This window comes from Narcine bancroftii, chromosome 2, assembly GCF_036971445.1.
Source record: "Narcine bancroftii isolate sNarBan1 chromosome 2, sNarBan1.hap1, whole genome shotgun sequence".
NCBI classification, from domain to species: Eukaryota; Metazoa; Chordata; class Chondrichthyes; order Torpediniformes; family Narcinidae; genus Narcine; species Narcine bancroftii.
In genome coordinates, this window is record NC_091470.1 from 12,840,682 (window position 1) to 12,866,943 (window position 26,262).

General features: G+C 44.3%; 1 protein-coding gene across 1 annotated transcript in view; it reads left to right on the plus strand.

Moving 5' to 3' along the window:
* The window catches only part of LOC138752841 (leucine-rich repeat-containing protein 74A), an 80,052-nt gene that overhangs the window by 26,497 nt on the left and 27,293 nt on the right, over nucleotides 1–26,262 (plus strand). The window contains 5 exon segments of the mRNA XM_069915464.1: nucleotides 1,934–2,042; nucleotides 17,758–17,807; nucleotides 21,572–21,642; nucleotides 22,710–22,795; nucleotides 25,008–25,202. Of these exon segments, the coding sequence (XP_069771565.1) occupies nucleotides 1,934–2,042; nucleotides 17,758–17,807; nucleotides 21,572–21,642; nucleotides 22,710–22,795; nucleotides 25,008–25,202 (511 nt within the window).

Below are 26,262 nucleotides of genomic sequence, written 5' to 3' on the forward strand. Positions count from 1 at the left end.
AGGACCACCACCTATAACCCCAGAGGTAATGGCCAGGTGGAAAGGGAGAACAGCACCATCTAGAAAGCGATGCTCCTAGCCCTTATGTCCAAATATTTGCCAGTGTCCCGCTGGCAGGACATTCTGCCCAAAGCTCTCCATGTTGTCTGGTCGTTACTGTGCACCACCACTAACACCACCCTGCATGAACGCCTCTTTGCTTTCCCTCAGAGATCGGCGAATGGTTCCTCCATCCCTCCCAGGTTGACAACCCCAGGGCCGGTTCTGCTTCGGAAGCACGTCAAGGGCCATAAGATGGACCCACTGGTTGAAGCGGTGCACCTCATACATGCAAACCCTTAATACGCCTTTGTGAGGTACCCGGATGGCCACGAGGACACTGTGCCAATATGAGACCTAGCAAGGGCTGTCGACCCTGAGACCGCCTTGCCGGCTACTGACCACGTCGCGGACCTGATCGTGCTGCATCAGAGCACGACGCTGGAGCCTGAGCTGCCTGCCTTGCAGCCGGACGTCCAGGCATCTACCCCCCATGCAGCAGCGGAGGATCCCCCAGCACTCCGGGAGTCCACCGCTAGCACCCCATCTCAGACAGTTCCTACAGTGGAGCTCCCCCATCGGTCCCCTCTTTGGAGGAGCGCCATATGGACACGCCGGTTCCACAGCGATCCGGCAGATAAAGGAGGCCGCCTATGCGGCTCAACCTCTAGCCAGTGGGGGCATCTACTCCTCCCACCCCTTGTAATAAGTGATAATACTACAGCTGTGGTGCTTACGGTATTGTTATTATGCTTTGTTGTTTGTTTTCTGGTGGGTTTCATTTTTTAAAAGAGGGGGTGAATGAGGTGATATGATTATATGTACTGGCTGGTCCGCCCTCCATGTGTCTTTCTACCTTGGCTCCTCCCTTAGTCCTGCCCATGTGACCCCGGGGCATAAAGGTCGAGTCCCCTTTCCTTCCTGCTCATTCCTAGCCTTAGACCTGGGCCAGCAGTCTCTAGTACAATAAAGCCTATCGTTCCCCTCAGTCTTTGTCTGTGTCATTATTGGGGCTACTGATAGCATCCAACAGAGGCTCATAGATGAATACCTTGATGAAGGGTTCAAGCCTGAAACGTTGATTATGCAAAGGACACTGTTTGACCTGATGAGTTTCTCCAGCATTGTGTGTTTTTACTTCAACCATGGTGTTTGCAGACCTTCGTGTTTTACCAGGACAATAGATGAGATGCACAGTATTTTTCCCAGGGTAGGACTGTCTAAAAGCAGAGGGTCCTGGGGCCCAGAAAGATTAGGTTTCATTCGAATAATGCCTCTCTCACTGCCAGAAGCAAAACACTAGGAGCGCAGGAAATCGGAAATAGAACAGAAAATGTCAGAAGTGATAGGGAGGAAGGAGAGAAACAGGCCATGATACAGGTCGATCTTCCATCAAAACATTTCCCATCACCACTAAACAGGAGGTGGAATACAACAGACTGCAGGATGCTGCATGGAGAGAGAGTACTGCAGGCATACAGCCAATGGGTCTAGCAGAGTGGAGTCCTGTACCAGTCCCGAACCCTATCTACCCAAGGTCAGAGTCCGAGGGGAAGCCCCTCAAGTAACAGAGTAATACAGTGATGGCAATGGTGCTAAAGAGGAATGAATGTAACAATGTACAGTGATGGAAATGTATGGATATGAAACTAAGGGTGCAAAGAGATTTTGAATATTTAATTTATTGTGATTAACGCCAATTTTTGGTTTAAAAAATCTCAAGCTCCAGGTCATTAAATTGTCGGGCAGAAAATCTGATTGCAGTGAGATTGGGGGTGGTGGTGGGGTGGGGGGGGGGGGGTGACATATAACCATATAACCGTTTACATGCTGAAGAAAGAGAAGAAGAAATAGAAGGAGAGAAGACATAAACACATCCTGTGATATTCTGCAGACCAATAATGGCAGTGACTATACTGGACCTGGAATATGATGGGATTGATGCTGAGGGAGTGCAGTACCTGATGGAAATGTTGGCCGAGAACTGCTTCATCCAGACTCTGGTAAGAACACTTCCATGGCCGGACCTGCTTGGTGTTGATAACAATGTCCACAGAGCCTTAAAGGTAGCAGGTTGGTCGATGTGCTTCACATGGGGTTCACCAGGTCTAGTCCATGTGGTTCATACGGGGTTCACCAGGGCTGGACCATGTGGTTAACACGGGGTCTAACACGAGGTTCATCATGGCTGATGCATGTGGTTAACACGGGGTTCACCAGGGCTGATCCATGTGGTTAACATGGGTTTCACCAAGATTGGTCTGTGTGATTCACAAGGGGATCTCCAGGAATGGTTGTTGGGGTAAATTGTATGATTTTTTTTTCCTTCCAAAGATGGCTGAATCTACAACTTCAGATCGACATGCTACCAAATAGAGGTTCTGTGAGGAAAGATCTCACAACAGAGAACAGTTGATTGGGAAGACCTCACACCAGCTAATATCTCAGTAGTAACATTCAGATAGAGGCTGCCATCGACAGCTCTAGCTAAAATGTGCGGTTGAACATTAGGTACAAAGCAGATGTGAAATCCTACCTACCAGGACCCTTCGGTTAACAATGTGAAGTGTTACTAGAAAAAAATGCTGTTCCTGGAAACAGGCCCTTCAGCCCAATTATTCTGTGCCGAACAAGTTGTCTACTTGGAGCTCATCACATTTGCCTGCATTTACCCTCAAAGTCTTGCCTATCTATGATCTTTCCAAATGTCTTTTAAACATTATATTTTTAACTGGCTCTCTCATTTCTTCTGGCAGCACATTGGACAAAGTGGCGACTCTGTCTGCCTTACAGGAGACAAAAGTTAGAGAATTCCATGTATGTTACGTTCTAAATGTAGTATTATGTGACAATAATGGAACCTTTACCTTTTATTTCCATGTACCCACCACCCTGTATGGGAAAGATCCCTTTTAAATCTTTTCCCCTTCACCTTAAACTTAAGCCCTTCAGTTCTAGAATAGTTTACCTAGGGAAAAGTACTGGGAACCTATCTATGCTCCCGATGATTTTATAAACTTCTACAGGTCTCCCCTCAAGCTTCTGTGCTCCTGGGAGAAATGTCCTTGTCTATCCAGCCTCCACCTCCTCCCTCCAACCTCGTCCACCTTCCATTTCCACTCTCTAACCTCCCGAACCCTCCCAATCCACCCAAAACCCTCCACAATACCAATTCCTTGCTTGGTTTTCACTATCCCCTCTGACCTTCCCCTCTCTGAGACGGAGTGCTTGTTCCTCAGTAGAGGCCTCTCCTTCGTCCCCCTCCGCCCACACCTTGAGTTCGCCACGAAGCTGAACTCTTCTTCCATCGCCTCCGCCTCTGTGCTCACTTCCATGACCGTGCCTCTCCACCCCCTATCCAAGACCCATTCTCCCGCTTTAAGCCTTCTTCCTGCTCCTGGACACCTCGTCCTGGCCAGCTGCCTGCTCTGGACCTTTTTATTTCCAACTGCCGCCGATACATCAACCGTCTGAACTTCATCACCCCCCTCTTGCACTCCCTTCGAACACTCTGCCCTCTACTCTCTCTGCAACAATTCCAACCTCACCCAACCCGCAGATAAGGGTGGTTCTGTTGTGGTCTGTGAATGCAGAGCTGGGGGAATGGAGGCAGAGGGAAATTCTTCATCATTTATATACTGTACATTGACCTCATATGGATGCTGCATGACCTGCTGAGTTCCTCCAGCTCCTCTGTGATTATTTCTTGTTCTGTTATTCTTTAATGCTTAAATGTGGATGCTCAATGCTGATGCACAATTTGATCTGGTCCAAAAATAAACCAGAAAAAGTCAACCTCAGCTCTGTCCAAAGGTCACAATTTTAAATTTAAATTTAGACATGCAGCATAGTCCACGAGCCATTGCCACTAAATTGCACTGATTGACCTAAAACGCCTGGTATGTTTTGAAGGGTGGGGGAAACCAGAGCCCCTGGAGGAATCCCAAGCAGACACAGAGTGAATATACAAACTCCTTACAGTCAGTGCGAGATTTGAACCCTGCTCTTGATCGCTGGCGCTGACCGCTATGCTAAACATCCTGCCATAATCTTTCCTTCCCCCTGGAGAAGCTCCCAGAGTATTTCCATTTGTTTCTACTGGTAGGTGAGACCAGAACTAGGGGATTCAGGGGAATAGATTTAAGACGGAGATGAGGAAAAACTGATTTTCCCAGATAGGAGTGAATCTGTGGAATTCTCTCCCCAGGGAAGAAGTTGAGGTGACTTTATTATATATATTTAAGGTTCAGTTAGATAGATTTTTATATAAAAAAAGGAATGAAGGGATATGGGGGAAAGGCAGGTCGGTGGAATTGAGTCACTGACCAGATCAGCCAAGGTCTTATTGAATGGTGGAGCAGGGCTCGATGGGCCGGATGGCCGACTCCTGGTCCTAGTTCTGATTATGAAACAAGTTAATATTGAAAATAACAAAGCAAAAGTAATGTAAATATTGATTATGTTAGAAATAAATGTAAAGAGTTGAACTGGAATGGGAAGAAAGAAATGTAAAAGTGTAATGTAACCTGGGCAGTGTAAGGTAAAACATCATGAGATGGGAATGTGTAGGGAGTTACCCTGTACAGGGCAGTAACAAGAAGGGGAGGTGTCCTTGTACTCCTGTTAGGTAAAACATCATGAGATGGGAATGTACAGGGCTGTAACAAGATGTGAATGCATCCTTGTACTTACAAGATAAGAGAGACATTGATGGATTGAGAGGCAGGAAGCTAGCAGGGAAAGGATAGCAACAGTTTTAGTCATTGGACAAGTAATGATATGATGATGTTCTAAGCATGTATCCAAGGGTATAAAAAATCACCATTTTGCTGATAACGGCAGAATGCATTCTCCGACTAACATGGTTAGTCGCAAGTGTTACAATCCGGTAATAAAGAACAAAGAACCCTGATTTCGACTCAGCCTGGTGTTTGTCTCACTCATTCATGAACAAAGCAGACCTAACAGCAGGCACTTTAAATTTGACATTCTTCTCATCCTTTACCTTGGCTTACAATATTCGATTGCATCTTCCCCCAAGGTACTGGAAACACACAAGAATTATCAGAAAATTAAATTTATTCAGAGACTCTTTTCACAGACTCCAATACCAGTCCCTCTGTTCTTCCTGCATAATTTGTTTTTGCATTTTATTACATGTATGGCAGACAGAGAGAAAAGTGCACACTCAAACCATTCATAAGGGTTCATAAGGACAATACTGGGACTGGGGTGGGGGAGGGGCTCGAGGAGAGTCTGGGTAGGCTGAGACGTTGCTCAGTGGAGCATAGAAGGCAAAGTGAGGACTCCTCCGCATTCAGATTTCTGAATACACAATGAATGAAAGATCTACCTCACCTTTTTTTTCCTCCTTTTGCTCTAATTTATTTATTTTTAAATAGAGTATTTCTAGAAATGTAATTTACAGTAATTTTGGTCCTTGTTCTGCACAATACTGCCGCTACAAAGCAACAAATTCCGTGACACTTTCATGTCAATAAACCTGATTCTGATTGTAAAATCATGGGGAACATAAAATGGCCTCTGTCTATTTCCCAAGGCTGGTGGGGTGGGGGGGAGGGGGTGGGTGTTAAAACGAGAGGGCACAGATTCAACATGAATTGAGAGAGATTCAAAACAGACTTGAAAGGCAACTTTTCTTTAACATTGAAGTCGGTGAGTACTGCATATACACGTGCAATCATCAATCCCGTGGAAAGTCGACTCCCTATTTTTGGTCCTGCCTGCCCACTCATCCAAGCTCCCGACCGTGGATGCTCACCCTGGCCCCCTATCCAATGAATACCTGATAACTTGGCCACTCGCCCATCTGAGCTCCCAACTGTGAACTTACCATGCATTCCCTCCCATCTGAGTTCCCAAGGCCTTGAATGATGCAGGTACTTACCAAGGTCAAAAGTTTGATCCATGTGAAAGTCCCCCCATTTTTGGCCCAAAAAATTTACAATTACATGAGTATTTATGATATGTGGAATGAACTGCCAGAGAAAGCAGTAAAAGTGGGTATAATTACAATGTTGAAAAGCATTCAGACAAGTACATGGATAGGAAAGATTTAGAGAGGTATGGCCCAAATGCAAACCAACGGGACTAGCTTAGGCAAACCACTTGGTTGGCAAGGACAAATTGGGCTGAAGAACTTGTTTTTGTGCATGCAAACCTTATGACTTACAGCGTAACTGAATGCCATTGGTCTATAATAGGCTCTAGTGGGTCACTGCAGATCTTTGTCGTGGTCTTTCTGGCCTTCATTATGAGGATTTTGCCAGGACTCAGGGGATTGAGCTGTAGGGAGAGGTTAAGCAGGCTGGGGCTTTATTCCTTGGAGTGCAGGAGGATGAGGAGTGATCTCATAGACGTGGACAAGATCATGAGAGGAGTAGATTGGGTGAACCCTAAGAGTCTTTTGGCCAGGGTGGAGAAATGGGTAACCAGAGGACCTTGTGTAAGTGAGGGGGGAGAGATTTCACAGGAATCTGAGTGGTAATGTTTTTTTGCACAGAGGGCGGTGGGTGTATGGAACAGACTGCTGGAGGAGATGGTTGAGACAGGTGCCATTGAAATGTTTAAGAAAGAATTGACAGATGCATGGATAGGACAGGTTTGGAGGGGTATGGGCCAAATGCAGGCAGGTAGGACTAGTGTGGGTGGGACAATTTGGTCGGCATGGGCAGGCCAAAGGGCCTGTTTCCACGCCATCTGGCTCCGTGACTCTAAGATGTGTACATGTGCACACCCGTGGACTTGTACCTGTGTGAGGAGGTGTTGCCCTGAAAGTGGATCCCTTTGGGCATGTAAATTAGGAACAATTTGTACGTCAAGCCTGCATCATGCACGTTAGCTCAGGCATGATAAGCGACGATTGGGAAATTGGCCTGGACAGTTCCGAAGGCATTTCACTCCTGTTGTTTGCCTTGTGTCAGAGGCCCATCGATGACATCACCTGGCTGCACAGCACCCAATTCCACATTTGCTGACAGAAACACACTGAAGAAGCAAACTAACACCTGGGTTTATCACTCATAGTGGACACCTTCAGCAAATTGTTTCTTAAATGAGGAGCTGAAACTGCTCACAATTCTCCATGAGGTCTCACAAGGGCCTTATAAAGTCTCAACATCACATCCCTGCTCTTATATTCTATTCCTCTTGAAAGGAATGTTAGCATTGCATTTACCTTCTTCAGATATGAAACATACCGGGGTTTAGGTAAATTGGGCGGCACAGGCTCATGAGCTGAAATGGCCTGTTACCGTATATCTAAACAAAACTAATTCATCATGCAGGTTTACCTTCAGCGCATCTTGCAGAAGGATTTCCAAGTCCCTTTGCATCTGGGACTTTTCCATTTTTTTCCCATTTACAAAATAGTCTGCCTGTTTATTTTCTTCTACCAAAGTGCATGACCGCATACTTTCTGACATTATATTTCATTTGCCACTTCTCTACTCATTCTCCTAATCTGTCTAAGTCCTTCTGCAGATTCCCTGTTTCCTCAACACCACCTGTTCCTCCACCGACCTTCATATCATCTGCAAACTTGGACACAAAGCCATTTATTCTATAATCCAAATCATTAATATACAACATAAAAAGAAGCCTGTCGAGCACCTCTAGTAACTGGCAGCCAACCAGAATATTATTCCTATATTCTGACTCTCTACTTCCTCCCAATTAGCCAATGCTAGTATGCTTCCTCATGTCATGGGCTCTTATCTTGTTAACCCTTTAGACTCCATATGTCTGTTTTCAGGGACTACCAGTAAGCGCATATATTCGGTGTCCCGGTTTCCCGGGACTGGTTTTATAACCAACCACCAGCTGGTTCGTATTGGTGCTTGTACTGTTGTTTACCCATGGACCCAGCCTGGAGAATATACCATGAAAGATTAAAAATGACTGGAGTCCAAAGGGTTAAGTAGCCTCATATGCGGCTCAGTTAGCTTCGAAGTTAGTGCAACACTGTTATGGCACCAGCGTTCAGGTCCGGGGTTCGAATCCCGTGCTGTCTGTCAGGAGTTTGTATGTCCTCTCTGTGCCTGTGTGGGTTTCCTCCGCGGGCTTTGATTTCCTCCCACCATTCAAACATACCAGGGCTTGTAGGTCAATTAGGTATAATTTGGCAGCATCGGCTCGAGGGCTGAAAAGGCCTGTTAACATGCTGCATGTCTAAATTTTAAATTTAAATTTTAAATCTAAATATGCAACATCCACTACATCTCCCTTATCTAGCCTGTTTGTCACTTATTTGAAGAATTCCAATATGTTTATTAAGCTAGATTTTCCCTTAAGGAAACCATACTGGCTTTGGCCTATCTTGTCATGTGCATCCAAGTAATCTATAACCCATCCCTCTTGTACAGGTCTCCTCTGCCCAAGAAAACATCCCAGCCATCAAGGAATCTGAATCCCTCTCTCCTGCACCAACTCATCTGCCATGGCTATCCACCCTATCCTCCTATTCCTACCTCTTTAGCACATTGCACTGAGAGAAATCCAAAGGTGACAACCCATGAGGTTGTTAACCAGCTCCCTCCATTCACTTCTGCAGGACATCATCCCCTATTTCAACTATGTCATTGGTACCGATCTGTACAAAGACCTCTGGCTATTCACCCTTGCTCTTGAGAATGTTCTGCAACTGTTTGGAGATATTCTTGACTCTGGCACTGAGTAGGTAACTTACCATCTTGGAGACTTGTTTGTGGCCACAGAATCACCTGTCTGTTTCCTAAATGTTGTTTCATCTCTCCTTGATTCCACTCTCCCTTGCTGTGCATCAGAGCTAGTCACTGTGCCAGAGACCTGGCTACTGCTGGTGTCCTCTGAAAGACCATGCCCCCAACGCTATTACAGACAACATACAGAAAAACCCCCATGTATCTGGAATTCAAGCAACTGGCAAACAAAAATTGAGGAAAATATATTTTAAAAATGTAAATAAATAAGAATAAAATGATAGGTAAAAATACATAAGTTTAAAATTGTAAAATTGAATGTTCTCTGAAGTTACAAATAAACCTTTGGTGAAGATGGGAGCAAATATGCATTGGTCGTGTATTGTTTGTCGCAGCTGTTTGAAACAGGATGATGCCGCTCACCATTGGTCTCTTAAAGAGTCTCCTTATCCCTGCTGAGTGAGAGTCACCCTAGTCAGAGGCTTTATCTGTAAAGGGGTAATTATAATGTTATTGTTTGCCTTTTGGGCAGCTCTGTGGAGGGGGAGGAACCTGCAGATGCAGCAACAGTTAAATGTTTTCAAAGAATGTCACTGAAAATATAGTAAAATGCTTTAAGTTTTATATATTCATGCAAGGGTTCAGTGTAAATACATTCCAGTATTTTTGCCTTTTAAACTGTTTATTCTTAATGCAGATGTATTAGTTGGGCATTGTAAGACTGTGTCTCAAATGTTATGTACCAGACAGCAGTGATAAAGATCAGCCCAGACAGTGTTATATTTAAAATAATATTTTTAATTATTAATCAACAATGATATAACACCTAATCTAATTTATCTAACTTATCTAAATGTAACTAATTTTATATACAATTATCTAACTTGAACTTTTAACAAATATATTGGTGTGTGTGGAACATCCTAAGCCACTACAGCTCAAGGCTCAATTCTAGAAAGGCACTTCCCAGAGCAAAGTCAAAAATTCAGCGATGATATGTAGGATTCAGATAGATGCGACATGCAGTCTTTAAGTGATTGAGACAAAGAAGCCTTAGATGAATGGTGAGAGATGCAGGCCTTAAATGGTTGAGACACACAGGCCTTAACTGATGGAGAGACATGCAGTTCATGAAGTGGGTGAAAGAGACGGGGGGGGGGGGGGGGGGGGCAGTGGTGACAGAAGATGGATGAACTCACAAAAACTCTTGTTTTGGTACTTCAGAGAAATATCCTTTTCAGACAAGGGCCTTCTTCAGCAATTATAAACCCTTTTACAGGTCAGTGAAAATGGAGTGTAGTATTTTTTCTGCCAAAAGAGAACCCTTTTGGTGGGTCAGTCGAGTAGAGTGCAACTTTAAAACTCTTTTCGGTGATCATTCGAAGTGGTTTCTCGTCCCTTGGTAAGAAAAAGAAGGAAATCTAACCTCTCAATCTAATCTAATCTCACAAAGGAGGTTGAAGAGATGTTTCTCATGTGCTGCCTTCTTAAAATAGCCTCTTAAACAAAATGTGTACTGTACTTTTAAAAAGCTGGTCAAATGGTCTCTACTTCAGGGCTTCTCCCCTTCACTGTACAAAATGTATCAAGTAAAGGACATGCTGTCTCCGAAGCCTGCTACTAGTTCACAGTCACGTTTCAAAACCTGCAAGCTTTTGCTAAATCTTAAAGGGACAGTCCCACTCAAATAAAATGAACTGGAAAATGGGAGGAGCATCACACAAGCAACCAGAAAATACACTTACTTGGCATTTAACAATCCCCACAGGTTTTACTGTATTTCAAAGTTCAGATTTATTGCCAAGTACATCTATAGCATCACATACAGCCCTGAGATTCTTTTTCCTGTTGGCCAGGCAGAATTTCTGCTTATCTGTAACCATAAGCTGTACTCAAGAATAAAGATATGTGCACAAAAAAGGGAAATGGAAACAAATAAAGGCATAAACAAATTGACTGATCAAATACAGAAAGTCTGAAAAACATGCTACTTGTCCCTCAGCCCCTCAGTACTCCCAAAGACATATGTCCTGGCCTCGTTAGTACTCCAGTAATGCACCACCTCATATTTATTAAGATTAAATTATTTCTGCCAGTTCTCAGCCCATTTCATCAACACTCACATCCATGTATCCAATACCTAATGTATCCATGATATTTGCCAACTTACTCAAGATGCGTCCGACCATCCACACCCAAGGCCTCCATGTATGTTACCAACAGCAAGAGTCCCAGCACCAATCCCCGTGGGACATAGCTAGTCACAGGAGTCCAATCTCAAAAAAAACTGCCCTCAACCTTCACACTCTATCTCCTCTTGTCAAGCCAGTTTTAGATCCAGATTCCCAAATTTGCCCTGAATCGCAGGGTCTTTGACCTTTTGAACTAATCCCCTATGTGGGGTCTTGTCAAAGGCTTGACTAAAATTCACGTAAATCACAAGTAATTTACACAGGATGTATGGAAAACACGCCATTTATTTTGGGCCAATAAAAGTGCGTGTCAACAATTACACAAGTACATTTGTTATCTGAAATGGAAGGATGTACACACCAATAGGTTAACGAGTTTAGATAAAACAGCACCAGAAAGATTTTGCACAGACTTTAGAACATGAACCGGTGCGGACTCGAAAGGCCAACATGGCCTGTTTCCGCTCCGTAAATGGTTATATGGTTATGGTTAAAACAGGAAAGTCTGCAGTCACCCATGCTTGAAGTAAAAACGCAACACTGGAGAAACTCAGCAGGTCATACAGTGTACCTATATAGCAAAGATAGAGATACATGGCCAACATTTCAGGCTTGAGCCTTCATCAAGGGTTAGTTGTGTATCTTTATCTTTGCTACATAAAGTACATTGATTGACCTGATGAGTTTCTCCAGCCTTGTGTTTTTACTCCATGTAAATCACGTACAGTTCTTCAATTAATTCAATCAAATTGGTCAGACAGAATCTGCCACTGACAAAGCTATGACAAAATCAAGGCCAGATGAAGTCGACTATTATTTTTCTCCTACGGATTCTGCTTGACCCACTGAGTTCCTCCAGCAGATTGCACTTGGCTTCACTTCCCAGCATCTGCAGACTCCTGTGGGGAATGGCCATCCCTCATTTACCCTCACATAACTGATCATTGCTGTTTGTGGGGGCAGTTCCTGCATAAATTAACTGCTTCACTTCATCATAACAGTGGGGTAAAATCCTGAAAGAAATTTATTAGCTGCGAAATATTTTGGGACCTCCTGCAGTCACGAAGGATACTACATCGAGCTTTTGCTTTCATGGACTCCAATGGGAAAGATGTAAGTTGACTATATTACCTAACCTGACAAAGTCAAAGTTTACCCCTGCAGTGAACCTTTTCTCCCACCCATCTTTCATGTTTGACCAATCTGATTGAATTTTTTGAAGAGGTGACTAGGAATGTGGATGAGGGTAGCACAGTGGATGTTGTCTATGTGGACTTCAGTAAGGCCTTCGATAAGGTACCACATGGAAGGTTAGTTAGGAAGGTGCAGTCTTTAGGTATAAATTTTAAGATAGTCAAATGGATTGAACATTGGCTGAAAGAGAGAGGCCAGAGAGTGGTAGTGGATAATTGTCTGTCAGGTTGGAGGCCGATGACCAGTGGTGTGCCTCAAGGATCTGTATTGGGCCCATTGTTGTTCGTTATATACATTAATGATCTAGATGATGGGGTGGTGAATTGGATTAGTAAATGTGCAGACGATACTAAGTTAGGTGGAATAGTGGATAATGAAGAAGGTTTTCAAGGATTGCAGAGGGATTTGGGCTGCTTAGAAAAGTGGGCTGAAAAATGGCAGATGGAATTTAATGCTGATAAGTGTGAGGTGCTTCATTTTGGTAAGAAGAATCAGAACAGGACATACGTGGTAAATGGGAGAGCATTGAGGAATACAGAAGAGCAGAAAGATTTAGGAGTAACGGTACATCATTCCCTGAAGGTAGAAACTCACGTGAATAGGGTGGTGAAGAAGGCTTTTAGTATGCTGGCCTTTATCAATCATTGCATGGAATATAGGAGTTGGGAGGTGATGTTGAGATTGTATAAGACGTTGGTACGGCCTAATTTGGAGTTCTGTGTGCAGTTCTGGTCGCCTAATTATAGGAAGGATATAAACAGAGTGGAGAGAGTGCAGAGAAGGTTTACCAGAATGTTACCTGGGTTTAAGCATCTAGAGTATAGGGAGAGATTGGACAGATTAGGTCTTTATTCTCTGGAGCGTAGAAGGTTGAGACGGGATTTGATAGAAGTATTTAAGATTATGAAAGGGATAGACAGAGTGGATGTGGATAGACTATTTCTGTTAAGAGGAGGAAAGATTAAAACAAGAGGACATGAGTTAAGAATTAAGGGGCAGAGGTTTAGAGGTAACATGAGGGGGAACTTCTTTACTCAGAGAGTGGTAGCCATGTGGAATGATCTTCCGGGAGAAATAGTGGCGGCGGAGTCAATTGTATTATTTAAGAAAAGGTTGGACAGGTATATGGATGAGAAGAAGATGGAGGGTTATGGGCATTGTGCAGGGAGGTGGGACTAGAAAGGGGTGTTTGGTTCGGTGCGGACTAGAAGGGCCTAATGGCCTGTTTCCGTGCTGTAATTGTTATGTTATGTTACTTTAACTTTTGTCTGCCATAAGGCAACCGCACTCCTGACAATAGGAGAAAGAGAAGAAAAAGGGAGTCCCTTCAGAGTCACTGAGAGTCCGTGGATTCATCTCCAGTGCTCCCACAGCCTCTGTAGCCACAAAGACTCCTGCAGTCCATCAGCAAGATGAACTACAGATCCAAACCTCTGACATGACCAGGAAGTCTTTGGCGCTCAAGGCCCTTTGTGAGCTATTCTTGCCCTCAGCACCCTTTCAAGTACCGGTTCCAATACCTGGTTCCCTTGAGCCAAGCTCCAGCAGCCTGTGTAGGTCCTGCAACCAAAAATTGGCAGCAGCCTGCAGCCTATGTAGGTCCTTCAGCCCTCTCTGGTCTGCAGCCATGGTTCCCGTCTTGAAGGATAATCTTCCAGAGATTCAATAGGGAATCTTCTCCCTTTATGGCACTGGTCCGCTGCTCCCCCAGAGTCTGCAACTCCTTGTGGTATGCTGCCCAGCACAGGCACCTCCATCTTGGGCATGGACTTCTGTGGTGCCAGATTTAAGAAAAAACACAGTTGTCACCTTTAACAGGCCATTTAAGGCTGGTAAAGAGCCATTGGCATTAGGACTGAGTAGTGGGACCCTGCAGAACAGTTCTGTGTCTCCGTTCCCCTCTCTCCTGGGTCCTCACCAGTGACAGCGCTGGTGTTACAGCAGTTCCGGCAGCGTCAACATTTTTTTTCAATTTCTCTTTCATGACTTTAGAAACATAGAAACATAGAAGATAGGAGCAGGAGTAGGTCATTCGACCCTTCGAGCCTGCTTCGCCATTCAACGAGATCATGGCTGATCTTAAAGTTCAGTACCCCGTCCCTGCCTTCTCTCCATAACCTTTAATACCCTTATACAGAAGAAATAGATCTAATTCCCTCTTAAATAGATTTAATGAACCTCTGTGGCAATGAATTCCACAGATTCACCACCCTCTGGGTCAAGAAATTCCTCCTCATCTCGGTCCTAAATGGTTTGCCTATTATCCTCAAACCATGGCCCCGGGTTCTGGATTTTCCCATCCTTGGAAACATCCCATCTGCATCCACTCTGTCCAGTCCTGCCAGAATTTTATAGGTCTCTATGAGATCCCCTCTCAATCTTCTAAACTCCAGCGAGTACAATCCCAATTTGCGCAATCTTTCCTCCTAAGTCATTCCTGCCATTCCAGGTATCAGCCTGGTGAATCGCCTCTGCACTCCCTCCATTGCAAGAACATCCTTCCTTAGATAAGGTGACCAAAACTGCACACAATACTCCAGGTGGGGTCTCACCAAGGTCCTGTACAGCTGCAGTAAGGTATCCTTGTTACAAACCCTCTTGATATGAAGGCCAACATACCATTTGCCTTTTTAATCGCCTGCTGTACCTGCATGCTCGCCTTCAGAGACTGGTGTACAAGTACCCCTAGGTCTCTCTGCACTTCCCCATCTCTTAATATATTGCCATTCAAATAGTAATCTGCCCTCCGGTTTGTATTACCAAAGTGGATAACCTCACATTGATCCACATTGTAGTGCATTTGCCATGTATCTGCCCAGTCCCTCAATTTATCCAAATCACACTGGAGCTTCCTGACCCCCTCTTCCGTGCACACAACCCCTCCTAGCTTAGTGTCATCTGCAAATTTGGAGATATTCCATCCAATCCCCTCATCCAGATCATTAATGTAAATTGTGAACAGCTGGGGTCCCAGTACAGATCCCTGTGGCACCCCACTGGTCACCGCCTGCCACTCAGAAAATGAGCCATTTATCCCAACTCTCTGTCTTCTACCTGCCAGCCAGTTCTCAATCCACATCAATACTTTGCCCCCAATCCCATGAGCCTTGATTTTGGAAGCCAGTCGTTTATGCGGGACCTTATCGAAGGCCTTTTGGAAGTCCAGGTACACCACATCCACTGGCTCTCCCCCATCTATTTTACCTGTCACCATCTCAAAGAATTCCAATAGATTTGTCAAGCACGATTTACCTTTTGTAAATCCATGTTGACTCCGTCCGATCCCTTCTCTGCTAGTCATATGTTCCGCTATTACATCCTTAATAATGGATTCCATCATTTTGCCCACTACTGACGTAAGGCTCACCGGCCCATAATTCCCCACTTTTTCTCTACCCCCCTTTTTAAATAGTTGGGTAACATTAGCTACCCTCCAATCCATGGGTACTGATCCTGAGTCTATCAAGTTCTGGAAAATAATTCTTAAAGCATCTGCTATCTGAATGGCCACTTCCTTGAGTACCCTAGGATGTAGATTATCAGGCCCTTGGGATTTATCTGCCTTCAATCCCATAAATTTCCCCAAGACCATGTCCTTAGAGATACTGATTTCTTTCAGTTCCTCCCTTTATTTTTTTTAAATTCTCTGTCTAGTTGCAGTGGTGTCTTTGCTTAACCGTGGTCTCCTGAATAATCTCATAGGGTTTGCAACTTGACTACTGCACATCAGCCAGGATTCCTTCTCCTTAAGATTGTGGCTCCTTGGTGGCTGATGAGGTTAATGTGGGAGATGCAGTCTCAGCCATAGATGGGGCAGGACGTGAATGATTAGAGGATGGGTGGGTGGTGTGAAAGGTAGTGCCCTCCTAATGCCAATAGTGTTGGTCTTTCATGTGGTTTGGATGCACTGACTCACTGGTTCTCAATCCCAGAGGAGGAGAACATTCTGGCTGAACCCTTTGCTCAATACAAACCTGGCTCTTGGCTGCAATTTGGGACAAAAGGAGCCAAAAACATATACCAGTCAGAGACTGTCATGGTCCCTTTGGGGAATCCAGACCATTATAGTGACAAATCCTGATCCTATTTAATTAAACTTTTGATGCCTGCCTGCTCAGTTGCAATTCTCACCGTTAAGTGTTGGATGATATTATAGCGGTACTCTTGGAGGGAGTGGGCAGAACCAGCGCTAACAGCTCCTTTCTTGTGACAGCTAGACACAACACCCTCCTATCTACCGGCATTTCAGCCACAAGGCATGGCGACTCAGCAGCACTCATAGATCTACTGAGAATCTTTGGCCTACTCAACGTAGCCGCGTCACGAGGTCATTAGCACTTCAGATGTCATGATGCCAGGTCGCATGTTGTTTGTCTATATTAAGCTTGATAACACTGTAATAAATGCTTCTCTTCGCTGGCTGACAATTTCAGGTGTGGCTTCATTATTTTAACATGATGGCCTATGGGTATAAACATCATCCGCCACATTGGTGACCCCGATGTGAAAATGTTGAATTAACGAGGCCACACCTGAAGCTATCAGCCAGCAAAAAGTGTTTATTACAGTGTTATCAGGCTTAATATGGACAAACAACACGTGGCCTGACATCATGACATCTGAAGTGCCAATGACCTCATGATGTGCCTACGTTGAGTAGGCCAGGGCTTCTCAGTAGATCTACGAGTGCTGCTGAGTCACTATGCCTCGTGGCTGTAGTGGCTAGTTGCCAGTAGATAAGAGGCTGTTGTGTCTAGCTGTCACAAGACAGGAGCTGGTTCTGCCCACTCCCTCCAAGCATACCGCTACAATATTATATATCAGTGGTGAATTGGCCCTTACATTGATGGTCATGTTGCATGAGTACATGAGGAAAAATACAAGCAAAATTGCTGATAACTATATGTACTTTTTTAAAATATTTACCACGTGGTAGAAGCTGATTCCTGCCATTGAAACCTGTGCTGCCTCAATTACACCCAATTAACCCCGTATGTTTTTGGAAGGTGGAAGGAAACCAGAGCACCCGGAGGAAACCTACACAGGTCACAGGGAGAAAATACAAAACTCCTTCCAGACCGTGCCAGGTTCGAACCTGGGTCACTGGTGTTGTAACAGCGTCGCGCTAACTGCTACGCTAACCATTACCGCCCATTATTCTGTTATTTGAAATAAATTTAGAATTGAAAAGGTCACTGAAAAGCTAGTTTCCTGAGATGCCATCAGGTTCACCTCTGTCCTGTGGGGAAATAATCTGCTGTGTGACTCCAAACCTTCAACAGCATAGTTCACTGGTCTCTGAAATGACTCAAGGCCATTTGGTGATGGATACTGTCCTAATCTGAAAATAAACAACTTTTAAAAATGATTAGAGAAACAGAGAAATCATGGAGGTGAAGAGAAGATCATCAGCTCATTGAACCACTGACGGCTCTTTAGAAGAACTATCCAAGTTTTCTTTCCTGCTCTCTCTCCAAGTAGCTATTCTCCACATCTGTGTGTTACTTCCTCATCTTCAAACAACTGAATCTATGAGTCCCCCTGCACCATGGATAAACAGGTACTCACGGGATGATAGCCCAGGGTATGTATGCAACATTAACCCCCTTATCTCTTTTATCCCCTACTTACAGGAAACAAGTTCATTGACAGCGACGCTGCATTTTTTGAAGACATTTTATCTGTAAGTAAAGAGGGAAACATTAGGTGAAATATTCCAGTCTACTTCTAGCTGGGCTATGTTGGTTTTGTGACCTCATTGTATGTTTCTCTATGATGCAGCCTAGTTGGGCAAAGAGTCAAATGCTCAATGTTTTCCATTCTCGTGGTCGAGCATGAGTACTGTGCCTCTGGTAGCAGCTGGAGTAGCCTCTCCAGGCCAGAGCTGATATGGAGATCTGTCTGTTGCCCATGCAGTGCCCCCCCCCCCCCCTCTCCATGCTAAAGGAATGTTGAAAGTTGAGACAGTTTGGTGCCAACAGCATCACAAGAGTTGCCATGCTGGTGGTGGGTACAGCAGTCAGCCGCATTCAGGACTCTGACTCCGGATTTTTCCTCAGGGTTTACTCCCAAAGCCTTTCCCATGAGGGAGTAGAGCCACAAGGCAGCAGAGGTTTGAAATTGGAGTTTTCCCTCTTCCAATTGAGTTATCATCCGTGGTTAACGAGGCCCATCTGCCTGGAGCAACTGATTTCAAGGCACCAGTGACCAACCTTTGCCCCTTCGTCTGTCAGAACAGCTTCGCCGTGCATAAGAACTATGACACACCTGAAGGCTAGGGGTTGGATTTGGTTGTCAGACAACTATCTATCAAAAATATAGGTTTTTAAAAATATTTTACTTTTTGGTTTTTTTCCAAAAAATTTACATCGTAACATTTTAAATACATAATATATCAAACTTTTTCTCACAAACACAACAAAAAAAACATAACAGTCCCTCCCCTCCCCCCCCCCCCCCCCCCCAATACATACAGATCAATTCTCCGTCAGAGCTTACGTATATTTTAAGTATATAGAGTACAGTTGGGGAAACTACGTTTTTGTAGATATATGTTACTTTTATTCCCTTGTTCCTTTTTAATACTGTATCTGGGCCCCTGTGGTCCAGGTACGGCTGCCAGACCTTTACAAAGTGCCATATTTATTCTTTAGTTATATGTGATTTTTTTTTTCCATGGGTATACAGCTGTTCATTTCTGCAGCCCATCCTGCTATGACGAGGGGGGAGTCGGGCTTCCAAGTGATCGCGATACATTTTTTCGCTGCGGCCAGTGCTATTTTATAAATGAGATTTGATATTTGGTCAACTTGTCACTTATTCCCATGAAATTACCTAGCAGATATCACTCCGGGTTTCCCGTGAAGGCCACTCCTGTTTTCCTGGTTAATTTTTTTGCATTTCTTGCCAAAATGGCCTCATTTTCACGCACGACCATGTAGCATGTAAAAAACCTCCTGTCTCAGTCCCACATCTGAAATACATCACTGAAATTTCAGCTCTTGATGTGTGTAACTTTTGTGGGTAAGATATAATTAATGTAAAAAAATTACACTGAACCAGCCCATATCTTGTCATGCTGTCCTTACACCAATCTGACCAGCTTCTTTCTAAAATCACCACCCTCAAGTCCGACTCCCATCTTTCCATTGGCCGCTGCAACCCTGGTTTTCAAAAATATAGGTTTCATTGAGGATTGGATTTGAAGCTTCCAGCAATAAAATATGAACACACTATATCTCTTCCATTTCTGGGACCATTGGGGATATAAAGAGTGGGTATAAAGATTAGGCTATCAGTTCCTTCGAAGGCTGAGAGATAGGTTGATGGGACCCTATTTCAGAATGGGATAGGATGGATGGGGTCCAAGGGGGAAGCTGCAAATGGATTTTGTGATTATTTTTAAAGCCCTCACGGCTCACGAGCCCGTAGTGCCAAATACCCCAATTAACCTACAATCCCAGTACATTTTGGAGGGTGGGAGGAAATGGGAGAACCTGGAGGAAACCCACAAAGACACAGGGAGAATGTACAAACTCCTTACAGACAGCGCCAGGTCACTGGCGCTATAACAATGTTGTGCCAACCAACCCACCCCTAATTATTGCTGGTATTTTTTGTGAATTGTATATCTCTGGTCAACTCTTCACCTACACCCACATGGTCACTCTGCCGGATCACCTTGGATTTGACTGTGTTTGTTGGGTTGTGGATGGTGTGGATCAAACTCTTGTGAACAGATTTTCTTTTTTTTTAACTTTTAATTTTGACGCTACAGCACAGTAGAAGATCTTTCCAGCCCATGAAACCCATGCTGTCCATTTACACCGAATTAACCTCGTACCAACCCTGCACATTTTGGAGGAATTATGCCCGGAATTTGGTCAGGACTCAGAGGCTATGATATGTTTGGTGAAGTCATCCACGTCTCAGAGAGTCAGAGTAAATCAAGTGATAGGGCATAATGAAAATGTCTTCTTTGGCTTGGCTTCGCGGACGAAGATTTATGGAGGGGGTAAAAAGTCCACGTCAGCTGCAGGCTCGTTTGTGGCTGACCAGTCCGATGCGGGACAGGCAGACACGATTGCAGCGGTTGCAAGGGAAAATTGGTTGGTTGGGGTTGGGTGTTGGGTTTTTCCTCCTTTGCCTTTTTGTCAGTGAGGTGGGCTCTGCGGTCTTCTTCAAAGGAGGCTGCTGCCCGCCAAACTGTGAGGCGCCAAGATGCACGGTTTGAGGCGTTATCAGCCCACTGGCGGTGGTCAATGGGGCAGGCACCAAGAGATTTCTTTAGGCAGTCCTTGTACCTTTTCTTTGGTGCACCTCTGTCACGGTGGCCAGTGGAGAGCTCGCCATATAATACGATCTTGGGAAGGCGATGGTCCTCCATTCTGGAGACGTGACCCATCCAGCGCAGCTGGATCTTCAGCAGCGTGGACTCGATGCTGTCGACCTCTGCCATCTCGAGTACCTCGACGTTAGGGGTGTGAGCGCTCCAATGGATGTTGAGGATGGAGCGGAGACAACGCTGGTGGAAGCGTTCTAGGAGCCGTAGGTGGTGCCGGTAGAGGACCCATGATTCGGAGCCGAACAGGAGTGTGGGTATGACAACGGCTCTGTATGTATTCTATTGTAATATACATTGTACGTATTATTTTGTGCTGCAGCCGAACAGATATTTATAAAGAAAAATTAGAATAGTGAACTAATTTAATTGAAAAAGACAATAAATACACAAGATAGCTAATAAATTTTCACAGTAATCCTATTGCAAAAAATGTCTTGTAATTAGTGCAGACATTTCTCTTGAGCTTTTAGAGCAGTTCCTGATTAGTGTAACAATGGAGGGGGGTGGGGGGGTGGGTTCAAGAGTGTGAAAACTGTTGGAAAAAAACTGTTCTTGAGATAAAAACAAAAATACTGGAGGAACTCACCAGGTCTCGCGGCATCCATTAGAGTTAAAGATATATAACTGATGTTTAGAGTTTGAGCCCTATGGATACTGTGAGACCTACTAGGTTTTTGTATTTCTGCTACAATTGCAGCCTTTGTGTTTCACTTGAACCTAGAAGTGCTGGTTTTCAGGCTGATGTACCTTCTGCTTGAAAGGACTAGATGGGGGGGGGGGGGGGGGAGGGAGGGGCTGCCTTCTTGAAACCCTGCTTCACAAAGATGTCTGCAGAGGACGTGAGGTCAGAACCTGTGATGAATCTGGCTGTGTTTGCTGCCTTCCCCAGTCTTCTGTATTCCTGGGCGCTTGAATTGCCACATTGGGAAAATCTCAATAGGACCTCACAAGGGTGCAAAGTTCCTCATACCCTTCCAACTGAATACCTGTTCATTGACCAAGCTCAGGAGAAAATAGTCCACACTGTTTTGTTAATTAGATGAAAGATTCAAAGATGTAACTTTAGTTACTTGCTGAAATTTGCATCTGTAGTCTAATTTCAGAATTTCAGAGCTGGATCTCAGTTACAATGAGTTTGGAAATAAAGGAGCAGAGTTCCTGGGACATATGTTAGGTGAGTATTAACTTTATGGTTACCATGTCTTTATTTAGTTTTGATCTTTTATGCAATTCTTGCATTTATTGTAGATGAGAAGAGAAGGCTGGAGAGCACTTGCTCCTCTTGTCTACCATGCACTCAATAGGCTAAGTGAGATTGGTTAATCTCCTCCGTACTCTCTTGTCTCAGCTCTGGATCCCTTACCTTGAACTGTGACTCCATTCATCCACCCACCCCACCCATTACCGGCCAGGGGAAGCATTCTCCCCATAGTCAAAACACAGAAATGCTGGAGGAACTCAGCAGGCCGTGCAGCGTCATAAACATATATAACTGATGTTTCAGGTCTGAGCCCTTCCTCTGGGTAGGGCTTGTAGAAGGGCTCAGGCTTGAAATGTTGGTTATATATATTTTACCTCCTATGGATGCTGCAAGACCTATTGAGTTCCTCCAGGGTTTATGTGTTTTTACTGTAATCACAGAGACCCCAGACTTTTGGGTTTCACAAACATTCTTCCTGCACCTAGTCTGTTGAGCCCTGTCATAATTTCATACATTTCAAAACTATTCCCTTTCGTTCTTCTGACTCAAGTGGACACAAACCTTGTCAATCTATTAATTCACCTTTTTTTTCATTGTGAGAGAGCAGGACCCCAGGTCCCAGTGAGTTATAAGGGGGTCAAGGAACCAGGGCACGGGTGAGCCTCAAGGGATCTCAGAGAACCAGATGCCAAACAAGTTTTACTGCATGCCCTTCCAAAGTTAAGCAGGCCAAGATCATGCATAACATTCCAGCTGTGGTCTAATCAAAGCTCCATATATTTGCACCTGGATTTGAGGTTCCTTTTATTGTCATGTAACAATACATTAAAAATGTTGCATACATGATATACTTTAACTTCTGTCTGCCGTAAGGCAGTCGCCATTAGTGTTGCCCAATGCCCCTTACAGTACAAGAGAAAGAGAAGCAAAAGGGCAAATCCCTCTTTTAATGAATACCAACATAAACCATTCATTTTCTACCCTGCTTGCTGCGCCTGTTCATTTTGTGATAGCATTATATTTTAACTCTTTATTTGAAGCAAACAATGAAAGTTTGGAAAGACTGAACCTGAGCTGGAACCACATCCAAATACAGGGTGCAGTGGCGTTAAGTGCGGGATTACGGGTAAGAATAGAAAATCCTTCAATCAGTACAAAAAAAAGTTCTACCTCTTCTCCTGAAGGCGTTGGATAAAAGTTTTCTGTTGATGGAGTTAATACTGCATTCCTCCCACTGTTGAAAACGTACCGGGGTTGTATTGGACACATGGGCCAAAAGGGCCTGTTACCATGCTGTATGTTTGTAAATTTAAAATTTTGAAAGTTGAAAAGGAAAGATTTCAAGAGGGTAATGGTTGGTGTAGCGGTTAGTGCACCAACGACACAGGCTCAAATCCCATGCTGTTTGAAAGGAGTTTGTATGTTCTCCCCGTGTCTGCCTGCGTTTTCCCCGGGTACCTCTGATTTCTTCCCAACTTTCAAAATGTACGGTGGTTATAAGTTAATTTGGGTTTAATTGGGCGGCACAAGTTTCAATGGCTGGAATCAACTTCTACTGTGCTGTAACTAAAATTTAAAAATGTAAAGTTAAAAACTAATTGGAAAGTTTTCTCATAACAAAGAAGAGGATCATCGAGGCCCAAAGGCATAGAATCATACAGTACAGAGCAGGCTCTTTGGTGCAACATATCCATGCCAACCAATCTGGAATTCTGGGCTCATTCCATTTGACAACATCCTTTTAACCCTTTCCTAGCCACATATCCATCCAAGTGCTTGTTGAATGTTGCAATTGTACCTGCTTCTATAGCTTCCTCTGGCGGGTCAATCCGGATATGGATATGGACTACCCTCTGAATGAAAAGCTTAGTCCTCAGATCCAGTCAGTGTAGCGGTTCATGCAACGATGTTACAGCGCTAGGTTAAAATCCTTTGTTGACTGTAAGGAGTTTGTACGTTCTCCCCATGACTTGCATGGGTTTCCTCTGAGTGGTCTGGTTTCCTCCCACTCCTCAGAAATGTGCAGAGGCTGTAGGTTAATTGGGGTATTTGGGTGGCACGGGCTTGTGGGGGAGAAGGGCCTGTTACCGTGCTGTATGTCTAAATTTAAATTAAATTCTAAAATCCCTCTTAAATCTCTCCCTCTCACCTTAAATCTACTTCCAGAATCGTCTGGGTGAAATACTGATCCTTCACTTTATCCAAGACCCTTATGGTTTTATAAACCTCTACAAGATCATTTCTATTCATATGTAGTGAAGGGACAATAAACCCATGGGTAGCTCATTGGCAAAGTTCACAGCGCCAGTGACCTGGCTTTATTCCTGACCTAGGGTGCTACTTAAGAGGACTTTGCATGTTCTCTCTGTGACCATGTGGGTTTCTTCCAGTGCCACATAACCAAAGAAATACAAATAAATGGCCATTGTAAAGTGCCCCTGTGTGCAGGTGACTGGTAGAATCTGAGGGAGGTTGATGGAAATGTGGGAGAATTAAACAAAGAGATTAGTGTATATGGGCACTTGATGGCCAGTGGGGTCTGTATCCATCCTGTGTGACTCTGGAAGACCCTTTTACTATTGTACTGGCTCCATCACGGAGTTTGCCACTTTGCCTTTCCCCACCAAGGAAGAACCTCTAGTATCCACGTACACCCTCAACACCATGAATCCGAATCCGAAGCTGTGGTCAAGATCATGTCACAAGATTTGTCCTTTTGAGGCAGTTACAGGTACAAATATTCCTATAAATTATATTTTTTTAATATTAGTACAAAAGAAGAGAAAGTGAGGTTGTGTCTATGGTTCATTGTCCATTTGAAAATCTGATGGCGGAGGGAAAGAAGCTGTTTTTTTACAGTTGGGTGTTCGTCTTCAGGCTCCTGTACCTCCTTTCTGATGGTAGCATTGAGGGCATGGCCTGGGTGGTGGGGGTTCTTGAGGTTAGAGGCTGCTTTCTTAAGACAGCCCCTCTTGTAAATGTCCTCGATAGAGTGAAGACGCTGGCCGAGTTCACAACTCTGTAGCCATTTCCTGTCCTGTGCGTTGGCACCTCCAAACCAGACAGTGATGTATGTAACCAGACAGAACGCTCTCCATGGTCCACCTGTAGAAATTTCCAAGACTTTGGCGACATACCAAATTTCCTCAAACTCCTCACAAACAATGAGTTATGGTTGCAACCCATGTTCTGCTGTGGCCAGAGGTGAGCATGACCTTTGGTTAGATTTTTAACCCCACTGGAGCCTGGGTCAGCAAAGTAATTCTTTTTACTTCTCAGTATTCAAATAAATTCAGTTTTCCGTTTCCATGCAGTTGCAGCGTGTCTTCTGTCTTTAGATCAATATCACCTTGAAGGTCCTTGACCTTTCCTGCAATGGGTTTGGAAACGAAGGCGCGTTGGCCTTAGGAGAGACGCTGAAATACAACAATACCCTACTCGAGCTCAACCTCAGCACCAACCACATCAACAACAAGGGGGTTGCCAATCTGTGCAAAGGACTGGATGTCAACGACAACGTTAAGTTCTTGTATGTACGTGTCACTTTCATCAGGGTGGGCTGCAAGTCCAGAAACAACACCTTACAGTCATATAACATCTTTAACATTGGTACTTTGAAGGAACATCATCAAACAAAAACTTAACACTCAGTGACTGTTGCTGGAGGCAGGAGATAAAATGGTGAGTTTCTGGAGCTCCTGTGCTTCACTGCAGCCAATAGGAGGTGGAGTTGTTGCTGGAGGCAGGAGATAAAATGGTGAGTTTCTGGAGCTCCTGTGCTTCACTGCAGCCAATAGGAGGTGGAGTTGTGGCTGGAGGCAGGAGATAAAATGGTGAGTTTCTGGAGCTCCTGTGCTTCACTGCAGCCAATAGGAGGTGGAGTTGTTGCTGGAGGCAGGAGATAAAATGGTGAGTTTCTGGAGCTCCTGTGCTTCACTGCAGCCAATAGGAGGTGGAGTTGTTGCTGGAGGCAGGAGATAAAATGGTGAGTTTCTGGAGCTCCTGTGCTTCACTGCAGCCAATAGGAGGTGGAGTTGTTGCTGGAGGTGGCAGATAAAAAGAAGGAAACAACAACCTGCCACTTTGGTTTGGTACAAAAGGCTGTTTCATAAAATGAGAGCCCAGGAAATTTAGTAGAGATTCTAGTATGGGTAGAGCATTCACAAATTGGCAGGAAACAGAGTGGGAATACAGGAATCCTATTCTGGTTGGCTACCGGTTATCAGTGGTGTTCTGCAGGGGTCAGCATTGGGGCCACTTATTTTTGTGTTGTATATTAATGATTTGGATTGTGGAATAAATGGCTTTGTGGCTAAGTTTGCAAATGACACAAATATAGGTGGATGAACAGTGGGAGACAGAGGGGCTGCAGGGAGACTTAGATTAGGAGAATGGGCGAAAAGTGGCAAATGAAATACAATTTTGGAAAGGGTAAGGTCATGCACTTTGGTAGAAGGGATAAAAAGACAGACTAGTATTGGGATGGGGAGAAAATTCAAAATTTGGAGGTGCAAAGGAAATTGGGAGTCCTCGTGCAGGATACCCGAAAGGTTAACCTTCAGGTTGAGTCAGTGGTGAAGAAGGCAAATGCAA